Source organism: Salmo salar, chromosome 15 (genome assembly GCF_965601325.2).
Source record: "Salmo salar chromosome 15, fSalSal1, whole genome shotgun sequence".
Taxonomy (NCBI): Eukaryota; Metazoa; Chordata; class Actinopteri; order Salmoniformes; family Salmonidae; genus Salmo; species Salmo salar.
The window spans coordinates 74324155-74342498 of record NC_138305.1 but is presented as its reverse complement, the minus strand read 5'-3'; the positions used below and the strand labels follow the sequence as shown (position 1 = coordinate 74342498).

The following is an 18344-nucleotide window of genomic DNA, read 5'->3' as shown; positions in this document are numbered from 1 at the left end:
GTAAAATTGCATGTGCTGTGCTCACTAATGCCAGTTACTGCCTATGCAGCCATGACTAAAGAGCTCCAGTACATATCCTTGAGCCAAGAGCAGAGGCAGCTGTGGCCTGGTGATTTCATCTGAGAGAGTGGGAGGTGAGAACAGGCAGAGTGGAGGGGACAAGGACAGTGTGTGTCATGTGTGTGGGTAACATACAGTGAGTAACAAGCACTACTCTTTACTGAAAGACAATACAGGTATTGCGGTCTAAATGTCTACCAAGAGACATGTCATATTTTTGCCATTTGAGCTGTTGCAAATACTTACGCTGCATTTCCACAGGCAGCCAAATTCTAAAATTGTCCCAATTATTGGCAAAATAGCTGATCTGATTGGTCAAAAGACCAATTAGTGAGAAAAAATATCAGCATTGGACTTTTTTTTAAACGCAGCCATAATGTCAGGACAAGTATAAAAGGAAAGTGTACATTTCAGTTCTTGGATATCGGCAGTAAAATCATGCATTGATCTGAAGTCATAGGAATGCAGTTACACCATCTAGTGGTGTTGTGGTTGTACTAAAATGTATTGTAGTACAGGTAAATTTGTTACATTTTCCCAGAACAATACGTCTGATTAAAACGTTTACTTACATTGTTTTTGCTGGCTGCAAACCTTTACATTTTATCAATGTAATAATGTTATGTGAAAAAACAGAACTGTGTTGTTTACTTTGGCTATCAGAACTACATGAAAAGTAAAATGACTAACTACAAAGGATATTTTCCATCTGCTTCACACAAAAATAGGTTAAAAGCATGAAGTGCGGTTTCATGGTACTGCTTGCTTGCCCTGAATTGCAGGACAACAAAATGGGAGCGTCAGAATGGAATCATTCACATAAGAAAAAGTAGGCTGATTGAAAACCAACAAGCACCGGGACAGTTTGGGGGTAAACTAATTCATACCTTATTTTAAGACAAGAATATACACCACTACTTGCAAGAAGTGTGAAAGAATTGCACTTACCGGTAATTGTAAGTGCAATTGAAAGCATATCAGTATAAAAGTGAAAATACACCTATTAATTACATTATTTTCCACCAACAAGGCTTGAAGCTCAATGGCTGCTTTTACACAGGCAGTCTAATTCTGACCTTTCGCCCAATTGTCGTCAAAAGAGCTGACCCGATTGGCCAAAAGACCAATAAGTGGGAAAATATCAGAAGTTGTCTGCCTGTGTACACAGCCTACAAACTTTTGAATTCTCAAACATTGAAAAAAATTGTCAAACTGACAACAATGCACTACAGATATACACTGAGTGAAAACATTAAGAACATTTCTAATATTGAGTTGCACCCCTCAATTCGTCAGGGCAGGGACTCTACAAGATGTCGAACACGTTCCACAGGGATGCTGGCCCATGTTGACTCCATTGCTTCCCACAGTTGTGTCAAGTTGGCTGGATGTCCTTTGGGTGGTGGACCATTCTTGATATACAGAGGAAACTGTTGCACATGAAACGCTGGCACCTACTACCATACCCCGTTCAAAGGCACTTAAATCTTTTGTCCTGCCCATTCATCCTCAATGGCACACAAACACATCTCAATTGTCTCAAGGCTTAAAAAAGTATTTCTTTAACCCGTCTCCTCCCCTTCATCTACACTGATTGCAGTGGATTTAACAATTGACATGAATAAGGGATCATAGCTTTCACCAGGTCAGTCTATGTCATGGAAAGAGCAGGTGTTGTTAATGTTTTGTATACGCAGTGTAGAATCTCTGAAGAAAAAAAAAAAAAAAAAAAGATTTGTGGATGTAGATCATATTGTTAATTGTTTCACTAAAATCGTCAACCAAGATACTAGATATGTTTGGGGACATAAAAAAGAAATCACCATATCAGTTTTGATATCACCCATGCGCCAATGTGGCTTGAAAGTTAATGAAAGTAAAATAAAAAGACAAATAAAAATTCATGTAAACGCTGTACAACTTTCAGAATTCCCCAAAATATATGATGTGTCTGTTGTAGCTGTGATGTTCCGTTGCCAATCTATATCAGAAGAGATACTTTCGACATGTGTCAGATCCACACCTGCACTCCACCCGAATGCGCTTTTTGGGAGAGCTTGGGAGTCCCGCTAAACTGAAATTGGAGTCCATCCTTGTGCTCTCTGCATCAACTGGGTCAACTGCAACGACAATGTCAAGAGCCAAATTCAGCAAAGATAGCCAACACAACTGAGAAACGTGTTATGGTTATCTCACCTGCACCACATAATTGTCAAACTGTTTAACAAGCCAAATATGAAAAGCAGTATTGGCCAAGCATCAAACACTAAAAAGCAAAACAAAGTTTAACGTTGAAATTTCCAGTGCTTACTGATAACATTGCATTATACAATTTCAAGGTGTGTTACTAAAAAGACAAGAGGGTTTACCCAATTGCACTTGCCTACCTAGCCCTGAAAGGACTGAGTAGGTAATTTGACACATTTGGTGTCCATTGCCCAAACCCACCTATGTAGTTAGTCAATGTAGCTAGTAAGTTAATGGCAATGTCTACTTGCAGCAATGGGTGATGCTAAAATGACAGAGCCCATTCATTTTCAATGGAAGGAAAATGTCATGCCTAAATGAGCCAGGTGAAATGTGCAAAGCAAAGAAAGCGATGCAAATTTTTTGGGGAAAGCTGGACTCCAGCGATATTGAGGCAAGATTGACAATTGAGGCTCACAATAGCTTCCTGCCGGTGCTGTATCGGAGGTTGATAAATTCACTACCTATCACGCTGTGGGCCTGCTGCCCGAAAGAAACACCCACATGGTGATCAACTGTTGAAAATCAAGTGACTTTCAGTTGATATCAACTGTTAGTCACTATTAGTAACAGCAGCTGTATTATCTGCCTTTAAAGGGATACTGCAGGATTCTGTTTTTTCCACTTACCCAGTCAAATTAACTCGTGGATACCATTTATAGGTCTTTCAGTGTAGTATGAAGAAAGTTAGAGCTGGTTTCTTGAGCCAATGCAAACTAGCGTTAGCGCAATGACTTCAAAGTACACACGCTAGCATACGCTAGCAGAGACAAAAAATACGGTATCCAGGAGTTCATCCGACTCTGGGTAAGAAGAAAAACAGCTTGATTGCCAATATCTCCCAGTATCCCTTTAAAGTTTAAAATGTCACGTTGGGGTCATATTAGGCAGTGGAACATCACACTTACTTTGCATCTTGTAGTCAAAAGTGAGCTCTTCTCCTGCCCTGATGGAGCGTGTTGAAAATAATGCTATCCTCGGGAGCCTCTGATCCAGGTTGTCTATAAACACATTGTATACTTGCAGGTTGGGGTTGCACTGCAAAACAGAGACAAGACAACTTAAAAGTAAGCTATTTAAAAAAAAGGTCCAATGTAGCAGTTTTTATCTCAATATCAAATCTATTCTGGGTAACAATTAAGTAGCTCACTGTGATTGTTTTCAATAAAAAAAGGTAGAAATGCCCATTTTTTTACTGCACTGGGCCTTTAAGGTCAAAGCATATCTACAGCAATCAATGCTATATTTCAGAATAGCCGAACGCTTATAATACATTTCACAAAAAACACAATTATATTATCATTTTCATTGGGAGAAAAAAAAATCTTTTTTCACTATAAATCTTATTCAGTTAGAAAAATTTGGTGCACTTCTTGTTCCGTATGCGAAAGCATATTACAGTGCAATACAAGAACACGTCCATGGGAACTCAAGTGGCATTTTGAACGGCTTCTATTCTGCTGTGTCTACGATGCGTCTGCTTTCACTTGCGCATAGAATACCAAAATATACTACTACCGAAAGTTACGACATTGTGCTTTGGCTATTCTGCAGGTATGTTTTTTGAAAGGTTAACCCGTATGATAATGTACCACTCACACTGTGGTTGACAAAGTGGGAGATGTTGCCATGGTTAGCGGCATCCACCGTATAAACATCCTCCACGTAGTCCAGGTCAAACAGGTAGGTGGCGCCTTGCCGGTCGTACAGGTGTCCTCTCTTCTCCGCCTCATCCGATGTGATGATCTGACGGAGGCAGATGAACACACCACTTTAGCAACTGCTCACAAACACCCTGAATGGAAAGTTAAAGTAAGCTTCCGTTAAAAAAGCAGACTCAGACAAATATTTGTCTAATGTCCTTTGTCCATTACTCAAATCCAGGCATCTGAGACTGTGGGCCACCCTTCAGAGAACATCAAGACAACACCCCCCCATTGCAACTATTTATTTTTCAGTTGTAAATAGTTGTAATGAATCTGTTCGAGAACCACTATTTTTGGCCACTCCAATTCATTATTTATAGTAGCAAGCAATCTGATTTCTTTTACATTCTATTACAAGGCATGTCATTGCCCCTTTAAGACATCTGTTGCGCCGTTACACCTAAAGCATGCTCCAAACCTATTTTTTTTACGGTGCCACAAGTGTAATTTTAGGAGTTGAGAAATAAACATTGTAGCACTGGAAAGCTGGGATCAATTATTATATATATATTTTTTTAATGTAGCCATCAAAACTTATTTTAAATGACAAATGTAAAAATAACCTTAAAAATATATTCAACTCTGGTGCTTCCCTAGGGAGGCATGCCTCACACTTTAATCCAATTTTAACATTCGCTTCGTGACAGAATAGCTAATTCCGGTAAACGCAGCGGACATGATCGGCCAATACTTTTTACCCCAAATATTGGCCAATACTTTATACTACTTACCTCTCCAACGTACTCCATGACAAAGGTGTTTTTTTTAATGTGCTGTAGTGCACGCACGCCCCAGCCTCGGCCGTTCCCAGTTTTGAAGATGCACAGGTCGAACTGAATGCCCTTCTGGACCAAGCGGTTGGAGCAGTCAGGCCCGCAGCTGCAGCGGGCGTTACACTCGTAGATGGGCTCCCCGGCCCGCACTCGCACCTGGCCCTTGTCAGTGTAGGCCAGGCGGTGGAGGGAGGCCCCGGGGCAGCAGCCGCCGACCGGATCACTAAAGCAGTCCTTACACTCACAGCCCACGGCCATCTCGTTGAGCACGATGCCCTCACCCACCTTATAATTAGTGATGTAGGTGAAGTCCCTGGGCGGGCCATCCAGGTCCACCTCGTTCAGGACAAAGATGCGGCCCGGGTGGTTACGAGTCTTGTTCAGGTCGGCTTCCCAGCACTGGAGCCTCTTGCGGAGCTTGGCTTTCTGCACCAGGGTCCAGGCCACGTCCTTGTCCAGCCGCTTGGGGCAGGTGGTCCGTCTCCTCTGCCGCCTCAGCTCACACTCCATGTCCTCGTGGAACTGAGTCATTAGCTTCCTGCACTTTAGGTTTTTGCGGGGCTCCCAGGTGTTGCTCGACTCGGGGTAGCCCTTCCATTTAACCAGGTAGAACTCCTGCTCCTGATTCACAAAAGGAGACATGACATGGGTTGCATATTATGGCACAAAATATTAAACATTTTATACATTATGCACGCATATAGTCCATTCTAAAAGTATTCAGACCACTTGACTTCCTCCACATTGTTATGTTACAGCCTTATTCTAAAATGAATGAAATTGGTCTTTTTCCTCAATCTACACACAATATCTCATAATGACAAAGCAAAACCAGATTGAGAAATGTTTGCAAATTCATAAAATAAAAAAACTGAAATATCACATTTACATAAGTATTCAGTCCCTTTACTCAGTACTTTGTTGAAACACCTTTGGCAGCGATTACAGCCTCGAGTCTTCTTGGGTATGACGCTACAAGCCTGGCACACCTGTATTTGGGAAGTTTCTCCCATTCTTCTCTGCAGATCCTCTCAAGCCCTGTCAGGTTTGATGGGGAGTGTTGCTGCAGAGCTAAACTTAGCAAAAAAAGAAACATCCTCTCACTGTCAACTGTGTTTATTTTGAGCAAACTTAACATGTGTAAAGTCAGCCCCCACCCTCCGATCCAACAGTTCCCAGACGTGCTCAATGGGATTGAGATCCGGGCTCTTCGCTGGCCATGGCAGAACACTGACATTCCTGTCTTGCAGGGAATCACGCACAGAACGAGCAGTATGGCTGGTGGCATTGTCATGGTGGTGGGTCACGTCAGGATGAGCCTGCAGGAAGGGTACCACATGAGGGAGGATGTCTTCCCTGTAACGCACAGCATTGAGATTGCCTGCAATGACAAGCTCAGTCCAATGATGCTGTGACACTGCCCCAGACCATGACGGACCCTCCACCTCCAAATCGATCCCGCTCAAGAGTACAGGCCTTGGTGTATCGCTCATTCCTTTGACAAGAAACGCAAATCCGACCATCACCACCGGTGAGACAAAACCACGAATCATCAGCGAAGAGCACTTTTTGCCAGTCCTGTCTGGTCCAGCGACGGTGGGTTTGTGCCCATAGGTGACGTTGTTGCCATCCTGTACCTTTCCTGCAGGTGTGAGGTTCCGATCCTGTGCAGGTGTTGTTACACGTGGTCTGCCACTGCGAGGACGATCAGCTGTCCGTCCTGTCTCCCTGTAGCGCTGTCTTATGCGTCTCACAGTACGGACATTGCAATTTATTGCCCTGGCCACATCTGCAGTCCTAATGCCTCATTGCAGCATGCCTAAGGCACATTCACACAGATGAGCAGGGACCCTGGGCATCTTTCTTTTGGTGTTTTTCAGAGTCAGTAGAAAGGCCTCTTTAGTGTCCTACGTTTTCATAACTGTGACTAATTGCCTACCGTTTGTAAGCTGTCAGTGTCTTAATGACTGTTCCACAGGTGCATGTTCATTAATTGTTTATGGTTCTTTGGATTTTGGTTCTTTGGATTTTTATGAATTATCTTTGAGACAGGGTCCTGAAAAAGGGGCGTTTATTTTTTTGCCGAGTTTATTTTCAGGTGTTTGATCAGGTTCAAGTCCGGGCACTGGGTACTTCTCTCCATTCCTCTTTCCCTCGATCCTGACTAGTCTCCTAATCCCTGCTGCTGAAAAACATCCCCACAGCATGATGCTGCCACCAATATGCTTCACCGCAGGGATGGTGCCAGGTTTCCTCCAGACATGACGCTTGGCATTCAGGCCAAAGAGTTCAATCTTGGTTTCATCAGACCAGAAAATCTTATCTCATGGTCTGAGAGTCCTTTAGGTGCCTTTTGGCAAACTCCAAGCAAACTGTCAAATGCCTTTTACTGATGAGTGGCTTCCGTCTGGCCACTCTACCATAAAAGATCTGATTGGTGGAGTGCTGCAGAGCTGGTTGTCCTTCTGTAAGGTTCTCCCATCTCAACAGATTAACTCTTAAGCTCTGTCAGAGTGACCGTTGGGTTCTTGGTTACCTCGCTGACCAAGGTCACTTTCCCCTGATTTCCCTGAGCTGGCCGCCCATCCAAAATGAGCAGCGTCTTCGTGGTTCCAAACTTCTTCCATTTAAGAATGATGAGGCCACTGTTCTTAGGGACCTTCAATGCTGCAGAAATGTTTTGGTACCCTTCCCCAGATCTGTGCTGCTCTATAGACAATTCCTTCAACCTCATGGCTTGGTTTTTGCTCTGACATGCACTGTCAACTGTGAGACCTTAAATAGAAAGTTGTGAGCCTTTCCAAACCATGTCCAAATTAATTGAATTTACCACAGGTGGACTCCCAATCAAGTTGTAGAAACATCTCAAGGATGATCAATAGAAACAGAAGGCACCTGAGCATACCCAATTTTGAGTCACATAGGAAAGGGTCTGTAAACTTACGTAAATAATGTATTTTGTTTTTAATACATTTGCAAAAAAAATCAAAAAACGTGTTCTCTCTTTGGCATTATGGGGTATTGTGTGTAGATTGACTTTTTTTTATTTTATCAATTTTAGAATAAGGCTGTAACCTAACAAAATGTGGAAAAAGTAAAAGGGCAGGGCGGAAAACTGGTGAGGGCCCAAAAAAAAGTTTATTTTTTCCCCACCGAAACATGCAAAACATGACAGCTTTGCACACTCTTGGCATTCATTTTGTTAGGTTACATCTACCAACTGTAGCTCAGTTGGTAGAGCATGGCGCTTGCAACGCCAGGGTTGTGGGTTCGATTCCCACGGGGGGCTAGTATGTAAAAATGTAATAAAAATGTATGCACTCTACTGTAAGTCGCTCTGGATAAGAGCGTCTGCTAAATGACTAAAATGTATAAATGTATTCTCTCAACCAGCTTCTTGAGGTAGTCACCTGGAATGCATTTCAATTAACAGGTGTGCCTTGTTAAAATTTCATTTGGGGAATTTCTTTGCTTCTGAATGCGTTTCAGCTAATCAGTTGTGTTGTGACAAGGTAGGTGTGGTATACAGAAGATAGCCCTATTTGGTAAAAGATCAAGTCCATATTACGGCAAGAACAGCTCAAATAAGCAATGAGAAATGACAGTCCATCATTACTTTAAGACATGAAGGTCAGTCAATCAGGAACATTTCAAGAACTTTGAAAGTTTCTTCAAGTGCAGTCTCAAAAACCCTCAAGTACTATGATGAAACTGGCTCTCATGAGGACCGCCACAGGAAAGGAAGATCCAGAGTTACCACTGCTGCAGAGGATAAGTTCACTATAGTTAACTGCACCTCAGATTGCAGCCCAAATAAATGCTTCACAGAGTTCAAGAAACAGACACATCAACTGTTCAGAGAAGACTGCATGAATCAGGCCTTCATGGTTGAATTGCTGCAAAGAAACCACTACTAAAGGAGACCAATAAGAAGACACTTGCTTGGGCCAAGACAAACGAGTAATGGACATTAGATCGGTGGAAATCTGTCCCTTGGTCTGATGAGTCCAAATTTGAGATTTTTGGTTCCAACCTCTGTGTCTTTTTGAGATGCAGAGTAGGTAAACGGATGATCTCTGCATGTGTGGTTCCCACTGTGAAGCATAGAGGAGGAGGTTTGATGGTGTGGGGGTGCTTGGCTGGTGACACTGTCAGTGATTTATTTTGAATTCAAGGCACCCTTAAACAGAATGGCTACAACAGCATTCTGCAGCAATACGCCATCCCATCTGGTTTGCGCTCAGTGGGACTATCATTTGTTTTTCAACAGGACAACGACCCAACACACCTCCAGGCTGTGTAAGGGCTATTTGACCAAGAAGAAGAGTGATGGAGTGCTGCATCAGAACACCCGACCTTAACCCAATTGAGATGGTTTGGGATGAGTTGGACCGCAAAGTGAAGGAAAAGCAGCCAACAAGTGCTCAGCATATGTGGGAACTCCTTCAAGCCTGTTGGAAAGCATTCCATGTGAAGGTGGTTGAGAGAATGCCAAGAGTGTGCAAAGCGGTCATCAAGGCAAAGGGTGGCTACTTTGAAGAATATAAAATATATTTTGATTTGCTTAACACTTTTTTGGTTACTACATGATTCCATATGCGTTACTTAATAGTTTTGATGTCCACTATTATTCTACAATGCAGAAAATAGTAAAAATAAAGAAAACCCTATAATGACTATGTCTGTCCACATTTTTGACTGGTACTGTATATACGTTCATATTTTATAAAAGAGCAGACCTGCCAACCCTGTCCAACTTTTTAGAGTACCAGACCCAAGCAGCAAATTGGAGATTCAAGTCGCTGTTCGCTGGAAGAGTCTGGTGTTTCAGCATATGTAAAAGGTGCCTATTGTATTTCTTTGCAGCGCACATCATTTCAGATTTTCTAAATTGATAAAATCTTAAATCTAGTGCAAAGGCATTTTAGAAGCATTGCCTCTATAGCTAATACCAGACAATCACTCATTCTTCATCGCACAGTCTTCTAAACTCCCGACTCCATTTAATGCCAAGATTTGTATATTTATTTAGATTTTTATGCTTTTTGTGACGTGGATCATAATTACAGTTAGTCTATCAGGTCCTCGTAACGTTACATGGAAAATACAATTAATGGGACGCAGAATTAAATGTAAATCACACTCGCACAAATGCGACCAGTTATTTTTCGTATTTGCATTTCATTTCTTTCACTAGCAAATGCGAGTGAACTGCTGGTACTTTAGAGCCCAATGAATGTCCATCTTATGTTCGCTAACGTTAGCTTTAAACAATCAGTGTTTACCTTTCCACAACACACGGAGTCGAAAAGGGATTTGGCGTTGTGTTTACGTACAGCTGACAGTCGTCAAACTCAGCATCACAACAAACAGGAGGAGGGGCAGACACGGGGTAGCTACGTCCAATAATGATGTATTAATCTCCATGTCTGTTGACACAAACTCCATAAATGTCTGTGTGTTGCAGCTCGCGAATCGGGATGTTAGATTTACTCAGTGGATTTATTTTTTATTAAAATGTTAAAAAATAAAAATCAGGCCCTATTCATTTCTGCGCACTTTTAACTCAGATCTTGTACCTGCGTACATGGACAGAGAATTTCGTAGTTGGTACGCAAAATTCGTGCATCTTGGCAGGTCTGAAAGTGCTTTTTGCATATACAGTTCCCCAAGTTGCTAACAGTTGGTTAGCCCAAGATGTACTGTTAAGGAGTGTTGACTAACTGACTCCTTTAATGTCCAAGGACCTTTATATGTTATGTTCAAAGGTAAACTGGGTCTGGCAGCCAAAACAGCTAAGTACTCCATCTAAATGTGAATCTATTCTCAATTGCGATAATGTTCTAGAACCATAAAGCCCTCTACTTTCATAACACATCAAAATAGTTTATAAAATATATACATATTGTACACTGTTTTAACACAGTTGCAGCCAACAGGACATCACTTTCTGGCATCCTTCTTCCATTACACCCAGGTGTTCAGAGACCCTAGATAGCTAATTAGAACAGGTGGTCGCCTGTTGGAAATATAACCGTGTGGTGGGCCATGTTAAAAGGTGAATAGTAATTAGTAGACAGAGCGTCGGGACAGCATCTGGGAATATCCCCCGGACTGCAGATATGTTAATAGACGGTGTATGTTTAGTATTAGGCTACCGTCTATGAATGGGCTAACAGTTGGCCACACACAAACACAGATTAGGGCTGGGAATTGCCATGGAACTCTCAATACAATATTATCACAATACTTAGGTGCCGAGTCAATATGTATTGCGATTCGATATTTTTATTTTATTGCGACACAACGTTCCAAACATATTAATCACCATATGTCTGCTGCAGAGGGACAAGAGAGAGACATGATAAAACGAGTTTGGATCAGTCATGGCAATAAGTGTTGAAAACAAACTTACTTCCTATTTAAAAAGATTGAGAACAAGATATTAAGGAAAAATACTGGTGTTTTGGTGCAGGTACAGCCAACTAGCTCAGAAATAATATTGCAATGTTTTCAAAATGATATATCATCAAAAATATCCTGATTTGTAACTATCGATTTTTTCCCCCATCACTAATAGAGATCCTATTAAACTACATCATTATATGATCACATATCTCTAGCTGTAAATTCTGACTGATGATCTGTTTCCATGGACTGCTTTATGGACTGTGGCTTTAAAAAACCAAAAGTTAAAAGGAATCACCAACTGAAGGTTGCAATTCTTGAGATAACTCTAGGACTTGCCTCAGCCTTCATAGTCCCTTAGAGAATGAATTCACTCACCTTAGACTTCTTGTAGTCACAGAGGTACTCAACCTCATAGTCATCGATGTTATGCTTGTTCACCCGTAGCTGTTTACAATGGAGCCTTTCCTGGCGGCAGACTGCCTGCAGATCGTCCAAAGACAGCTTGCAGGATACGCTACAACCTGCAATTGTAGCCACCATGTTTAGCTAGCTAAGTTACAAATAAACGAGAAAAAAATATATTCAGCTTGAGTATTCTTATTTGTAATTGCAGACACTGCCAGACAGTTCTACAAAAAAGACAGTTTGAAGACAGGCAGAAACTGCTCATCCAATAGAAATCCCTGATATCGCTTGTAGGCGATGTCATGGCGAAGTTGGCTAGTTAAGCTCATGCGCAGAAACACGTCACCGGGTCTAACGGTTGTTTCATGCCGAACGGCGCATGCGCAAGACGTCAAATCAGAGGCACGCCTTCGATGTAGTCGTTTTTGACGAAAATGAAAGCGTGTCAATGTCACGAGATTGGATTAATAAAATGTTCAACTACTTAAGACATTCATTCGAATCCAGGTTGTGTCTTTAGATTGAGACAATGAACAACTAAGGAAGAATTCTTCACTTCTCAAACCCCAGCCTGGTCTACTTGGTCTGTTTCGCGATGTTGCGCCTCTGGTTTCATAAACTGGTTCAACAGAATACGGTCTGTGTTTTGGCGCGCTAAATTATGTTTGCAAGTAGGGTTGTCAGAAAACCACGCGAAATTTCATAAAATTGACGCGTCCTAATGACACGCAGCTTGCTGACTAGCTAGTTCTTGGGCTACTTTAGTTAGCTAGTAGTTACTCCATATCCGCATGCATTCGTTTGGCTTTTTAAAAGTTAACGGTATCAACTACAAGCTGTTAGTATTTAAAAAAAATACCACACAATCCACATGCGCAGATATAACTGCCTACTCATCGTTCTTGCTTTAACCTGGCCAGGTATTCTACGACAAGCGTGTGATAAAGGTCGCGGAATTAAGTGTACGAGTTTAATTTCAAACAGCCACAATATGCCAAAAACACAAACATATATATACGTATTAACTTCCCACTCTCCTTACCTTCCAACTCTTCCGCCATGTTTACTGCGCCGCCAAAATTGAACAATCCTTCGATTGGGGGAAAATACTTTCGAGGAAGCAGCTGTTCTATGCTGTTGATTGGATGCAGCATATTCTAGCGGTATTTCTATTGGAGCACAAAAAGCTCTGCGACTGCAAAACTTTACAAATATATAATCCTTTTGCGAGGTATGGAAAAATAATACACATTCTCACTAATGTTCAGCGAATATTGGGGGGGAAACATATCCTTATTTATTAATTCAATCATTTGAAATGTAACACTAGAGGGTGCAGTAGACACCATTTCAAAATTGGCTCCACTACATGCATGGGAGTTAAATAAAATCAAAATTATATTGGTCATGTACACCTTGTTAGCAGATGTAATTGCGAGTGAAATGCTTGTGCTTCGAGTTTCTGACAGTGCAGCAATATAACAAGTAATCTAACAATTCCACAACAATTTTTTATTTCACCTTTATTTAACCAGGTAGGCAAGTTGAGAACAAGTTCTCATTTACAATTGCGACCTGGCCAAGATAAAGCAAAGCAGTTCGACACATACAACAGAGTTACACATGGAGTAAAACAAACATACAGTCAATAATACAGTAGAAAAATAAGTCTATATACAATGTGAGCAAATGAGGTGAGATAAGGGAAGTAAAGGCAAAAAAGGCCATGGTGGCAAAGTAAATACAATATAGCAGATTTGTAGTGGAAGAAAGTGTAAAGTAGAAATAAATAATGGGGTGCAAAGGAGCAAAATAAATTAAATAAATACAGTAGGGGAAGAGGTAGTTGTTTGGGCTAAATTATAGATGGGCTATGTACAGGTGCAGTGATCTGTGAGCTGCTCTGACAGCTGGTACTTAAAGCTAGTGAGGGAGATAAGTGTTTCCAGTTTCAGAGATTTTTGTAGTTCGTTCCAGTCATTGGCAGCAGAGAACTGGAAGGAGAGACGACCAAAGGAGGAATTGGCTTTGGGGGTGACCAGCGAGCTGAGATAAGGGGGAACTTTACCTAGCAGGGTCTTGTAGATGACCTGGAGCCAATGGGTTTGGCGACGAGTATGAAGAGAGGGCCAGCCAACGAGAGCGTACAGGTTGCAGTGGTGGGTACTATATGGGGCTTTGGTGACAGAATGGATGGCACTGTGATAGACTGCATCCAGTTTATTGAGTAGGGTATTGGAGGCTATTTTGTAAATGACATCGCCGAAGTCGAGGATCGGTAGGATGGTCAGTTTTACGAGGGTATGTTTGGCAGCATGAGTGAAGGATGCTTTATTGCGAAATAGGAAGCCAATTCTAGATTTAACTTTGGATTGGAGATGTTTGATGCGAGTCTGGAAGGAGAGTTTACAGTCTAACCAGACACCTAGGTATTTGTAGTTGTCCACATATTCTAAGTCAGAACCGTCCAGAGTAGTGATGCTGGACAGGCGGGCAGGTGCAGGCAGCGATCGGTTGAAGAGCATGCATTTAGTTTTACTTGTATTTAGGAGCAGTTGGAGGCCACGGAAGGAGAGTTGTATGGCATTGAAGCTCGTCTGGAGGGTTGTTAACACAGTGTCCAAAGAAGGGCCAGAAGTATACAGAATGGTGTCATCTGCGTAGAAGTGGATCAGAGACTCACCAGCAACAAGAGCGACATCATTGATGTATACAGAGAAAAGAGTTGGCCCAAGAATTGAACCCTGTGGCACCCCCATAGAGACTGCCAGAGGTCCAGACAACAGGCCCTCCGATTTGACACACTGAACTCTATCAGAGAAGTAGTTGGTGAACCAGGCGATGCAATCATTTGAGAAACCAAGGCTATTGAGTCTGCCGATGAGGATGTGGTGATTGACAGAGTCGAAAGCTTTGGCCAGGTCAATGAATACGGCAGCACAGTATTGTTTCTTATCGATGGCGGTTACGATATCGTTTAGGACCTTGAGCGTGGCTGAGGTGCACCCATGACCAGCTCTAAAACCAGATTGCATAGCGGAGAAGGTGCGGTGGGATTCGAAATGATCGGTAATCTGTTTGTTGACTTGGCTTTCGAAGACCTTAGAAAGGCAGGGTAGGATGGATATAGGTCTATAGCAATTTGGGTCAACAGTGTCCCCTCCTTTGAAGAGGGGGATGACAGCAGCTGCTTTCCAATCTATGGGAATCTCAGATGACACGAAAGAGAGGTTGAACAGGCTAGTAATAGGGGTTGCAATAATTTCGTCAGATCATTTTATAAAGGGTCCAGATTGTCTAGCCCGGCTGATTTGTAGGGGTCCAGATTTTGCAGCCCTTTCAGAACATCAGCTGAATGGATTTGGGAGAAGGAGAAATGGGGAAGGCTTGGGCGAGTAGCTGTGGGGGGTGCAGTGCTGTTGACTGCGGTAGGGGTAGCCAGGTGGAAAGCTTGGCCAGCCGTAGAAAAATGCTTATTGAAATTCTCAATTATAGTGGGTTTATCGGTGGTGATAGAGTTTCCTATCCTCAGTGCAGTGGGCAGTTGGGAGGAGGTGTTATTATCCATGGACTTCACAATGTCCCAGAACCTTTTTGAATTTGTGTTGAAGGAAGCAAATTTCTGCTTGAAAAAGCTAGCTAATATATCATATATCTAATATACACAAATCTAAGTAAAGGAATATATAAATATATGGATGAGCAATGACCAAGTGGCTTAGGCAAGATGCAATAGAAGGTATAAAATACATATGAGATGAGTAATGCAATATATGTAAACATTAAAGTGACTAGTGATCCATTTATTAAAATGGCCAATGATTTCAAGTCTGTATGTAGGCAGCAGCCTCTCTGTTAGTGATGGCTGTTTAACAGGCAGTGGCTCGGGTGGTTGTTGTCCTCTGATCTTTTTGGCCTTCCTGTGACATCAGGTGCTGTAGGTGTTCTGGAGGGCAGGTAGTTTGCCCCCGGTGATGCGTTGCACAACCCTTTGGAGAGCCCTGCGGTTGTGGGCGGTGCAGTTACCGTACCAGGCGGTGATACAGCCCGACAGGACGCTCTCAATTGTGCATCTGTAGAAGTCTGCGAGGGTTTTAGGTGACAAGCCAAATTTCTTCAGCCTCCTGAGGTTGAAGAGGCGCTGTTGCACCTTCTTCACCACACTTTGTGTGGGTGGACCATTTCAGTTTGTAGCCAAAGCAGTGCTTGATTTAGGATGAAAGTAGTGCAAGAGCTGTCTTTTTCCAAGTCTGTCTGTCTAGACTGTTCACCAACATTTGCAAATTACATTATGCTATAGAGACCTCTGATTATTCAATGTTAAGGGTTCATACACATTTTATGACTTAACCAAATGTTCATGACTATTATAGCCTACATGAAAAAGTAAGCACCATTGAAGGCTACTGCGTCTGATCCCATGTAGGCCTACCATCTCCTGCCGTTGTGCTGTCCAGCTAAGATCTCCAGCATGCGGGCCTTTCCCCCAAAGAAGTCTGATGAGCCTCATAAACTTTAACAGAGTGATTGAGTGGTACCTTGAGAGAAAAGGACAGACGAAGAGCTAGTTCGTTTTACTGGAGGTTTTAGCACAGAATGATGTGAATAATGTTTCCGTCAACTTTAAGTTCGTACGCAAACATAGTGATGGTGAAAAATTGGTTGTACTCGATACTTACAGAGAAGCTATGAAATTACAAAGTGAGGAGGAGCGAGGAACATACAGCGCAATGATGGAGGTTAAGCCAAAGACCTGACCGAAAGAGAATGAGTGAAGTTGGACAACATTTACAAATACTTATCTGAATTTCTTTTAAATGTGTGGCAAAAAGGAGGTGTCCCTTTAGCGGGTACATGCCCAGTATCCACAGGTAGAGGCACCGGCGTCTGGAGGAGGGCACGTGACGCAAGAAGAAGCCCACCTCTTCTAGGAACAGGGCCAGAATGATCACAGCAAAACCGGCAGGAATGATAAACAACCAAAGCTCATCCTTGACCACTGAGGACAAACACACAATACATGGACTAGTGGTGGGACAGATCATATACAACACAGACTAGAAGGGCTGGTGTAGCAGAGGATGACTAAGTTACCATTCAGAATATAAGACAGCAAACACTAATATTGCAGATAGACAAAGCATTAAAAAAAGCATTGTGTAGTTTTGGGCATTTTTTCACTTTCTGGTGCTTTCAAGCACAGAGCTATCACACAGAACCTGTGTGTCAGATCCAATGAACAAAAATAATCTCTGGCCTGTCAATAACATAACCCATATGGTTTGTGTGAATGCATAAATGCTGGTCTTACCACTGAACAACTCCCATGACAGTGGGATCTCTGCTCCTAACCAGCTGCAGTTGTCTCCTCTCATCTTCTCTGGGAGTACAGTTCCTACTACCAACAAACATCAAACGCCAGACTTATGAATAGAACAGAATCTAGAGTAGGCTTTCTATAAAACCAGATATCTGTCACATTTTATGAGGGACAATTACATTGAAACTAACTGACCTCCTATAGAAAGACTGATTGTTTTTCTGTTCTCCGAAGGCGGACACTTGGTGAGTGTCTTGTCAGTTCCGTGTTGAGGTGGCATCGTCTGAACGATTCCTTTCCGATAGCAGTGAGTAATGATTGCCTAAACACAGGTAAACCGACAGGTAGGGAGCCAAGTCCACTCTGGAATGTGTCAACTTGTGTTGTTTCTGAACCGACCATGAGGGGGATCCAAACAAGCTACGTGGTGAAAATATTGTCCGAGACAAGAAATTATAGTAAATAGTCTTTGTGCGTGACACTTAATTGTTATAATCATAATACTCTTAAATACTTAAGATTAAAGCTGCAATATGTAACTTTTTGGGCAACCTGACCAAATTCACACAGAAATGTGAGTTATAGATCTGTCCTCATTGAAAGAAAGTCTAAGAAGCTGTAGATCTGTTCTATTTCTGTGCTTCCGTTTTTGCATCTTTTACTTTCAGTTTTGTACACCAGCTTCAAACAGCTGAAAATAAAATATTTTTGGTTATGGAAAAGATATTTCACAGCGGTTTAGATGGTACAATCATTCTCTACTCTATATGTGCTTGTTTTGTCACAACCTGAAATTAGGTGAACTATTCGAATTTTAGCAACCAGGAATTGGCGGAGAAATTTCTACAGTGCAGCTTCATCTTCTTGATGTACTAACCATAATATTCATGTGGCATTTTAAATTATTAAATTTGCAGCAAAAGACTGTACAATACTTTGCAATCTGCCTGAGCCTTGATGAATAAATACTGCAACTAGGTGGTGTGTTTTACCACCCATCATCAAATAAACCCTTCATTTATTCATGTGTAAGTAGGGCAACAGAACTAGAAAAAAATAATTGCCTTTAGTAGAAAAACAGATACAGTAGAAAAAAAAGTACCTCCATTGAGAAGATAATGTATTATATAAACATCACTGGCCAAATATACTGTATAATGAAAAAATATATATTTCATAGTGCTACTGATACACAAATATTCCTATAGCACTGTGTGTGATCAAACTACAAAGTCCTGAAAGGACAGTAGCCTTTACAGAAACCACTGATGAATCTTCAGCCTACTGCTGGTTCTCAATCTCAACAGTGTGATACATCATAGCATTGAACTAGTGAGTGACTGGTTCTTTAGTGTTTACCAAACAAACGAATACAGCAAGACCCCGGTAAACAAAGCAGCATTCTTCCAATCATGATGGAGT

General features: G+C 41.9%; 1 protein-coding gene across 3 annotated transcripts; it reads right to left on the bottom strand.

Annotated features, from left to right (window-relative positions):
* Positions 1-201: 201 nt before the first annotated feature.
* Positions 202-17301, bottom strand: LOC106572223 (histone-lysine N-methyltransferase SUV39H1). 3 transcript variants are annotated; one of them, XM_014146215.3, is made up of 6 exons: positions 12645-12902; positions 11573-11747; positions 4745-5407; positions 3907-4053; positions 3216-3345; positions 202-2180 (listed from the first exon to the last, which is right to left on the bottom strand). In XM_014146215.3, the coding sequence occupies exons 2-6, from the start codon at positions 11735-11737 to the stop codon at positions 2047-2049; spliced, it is 1239 nt and encodes a 412-aa protein (XP_014001690.1). In that variant the 5' UTR covers positions 11738-11747; positions 12645-12902; the 3' UTR covers positions 202-2046. The 3 variants fall into 3 exon arrangements, 2 of the variants coding, with proteins under 2 accessions (XP_014001690.1, XP_014001689.3); XM_014146214.3 differs by having other exon boundaries at positions 11573-11718; positions 12645-12899; XR_014380664.1 differs by lacking the exons at positions 202-2180; positions 3216-3345; positions 3907-4053 and adding exons at positions 16914-17000; positions 17118-17301 and having other exon boundaries at positions 5265-5407; positions 11573-11718; positions 12645-16601.
* Between the last annotated feature and the right edge of the window lie 1043 nt (positions 17302-18344).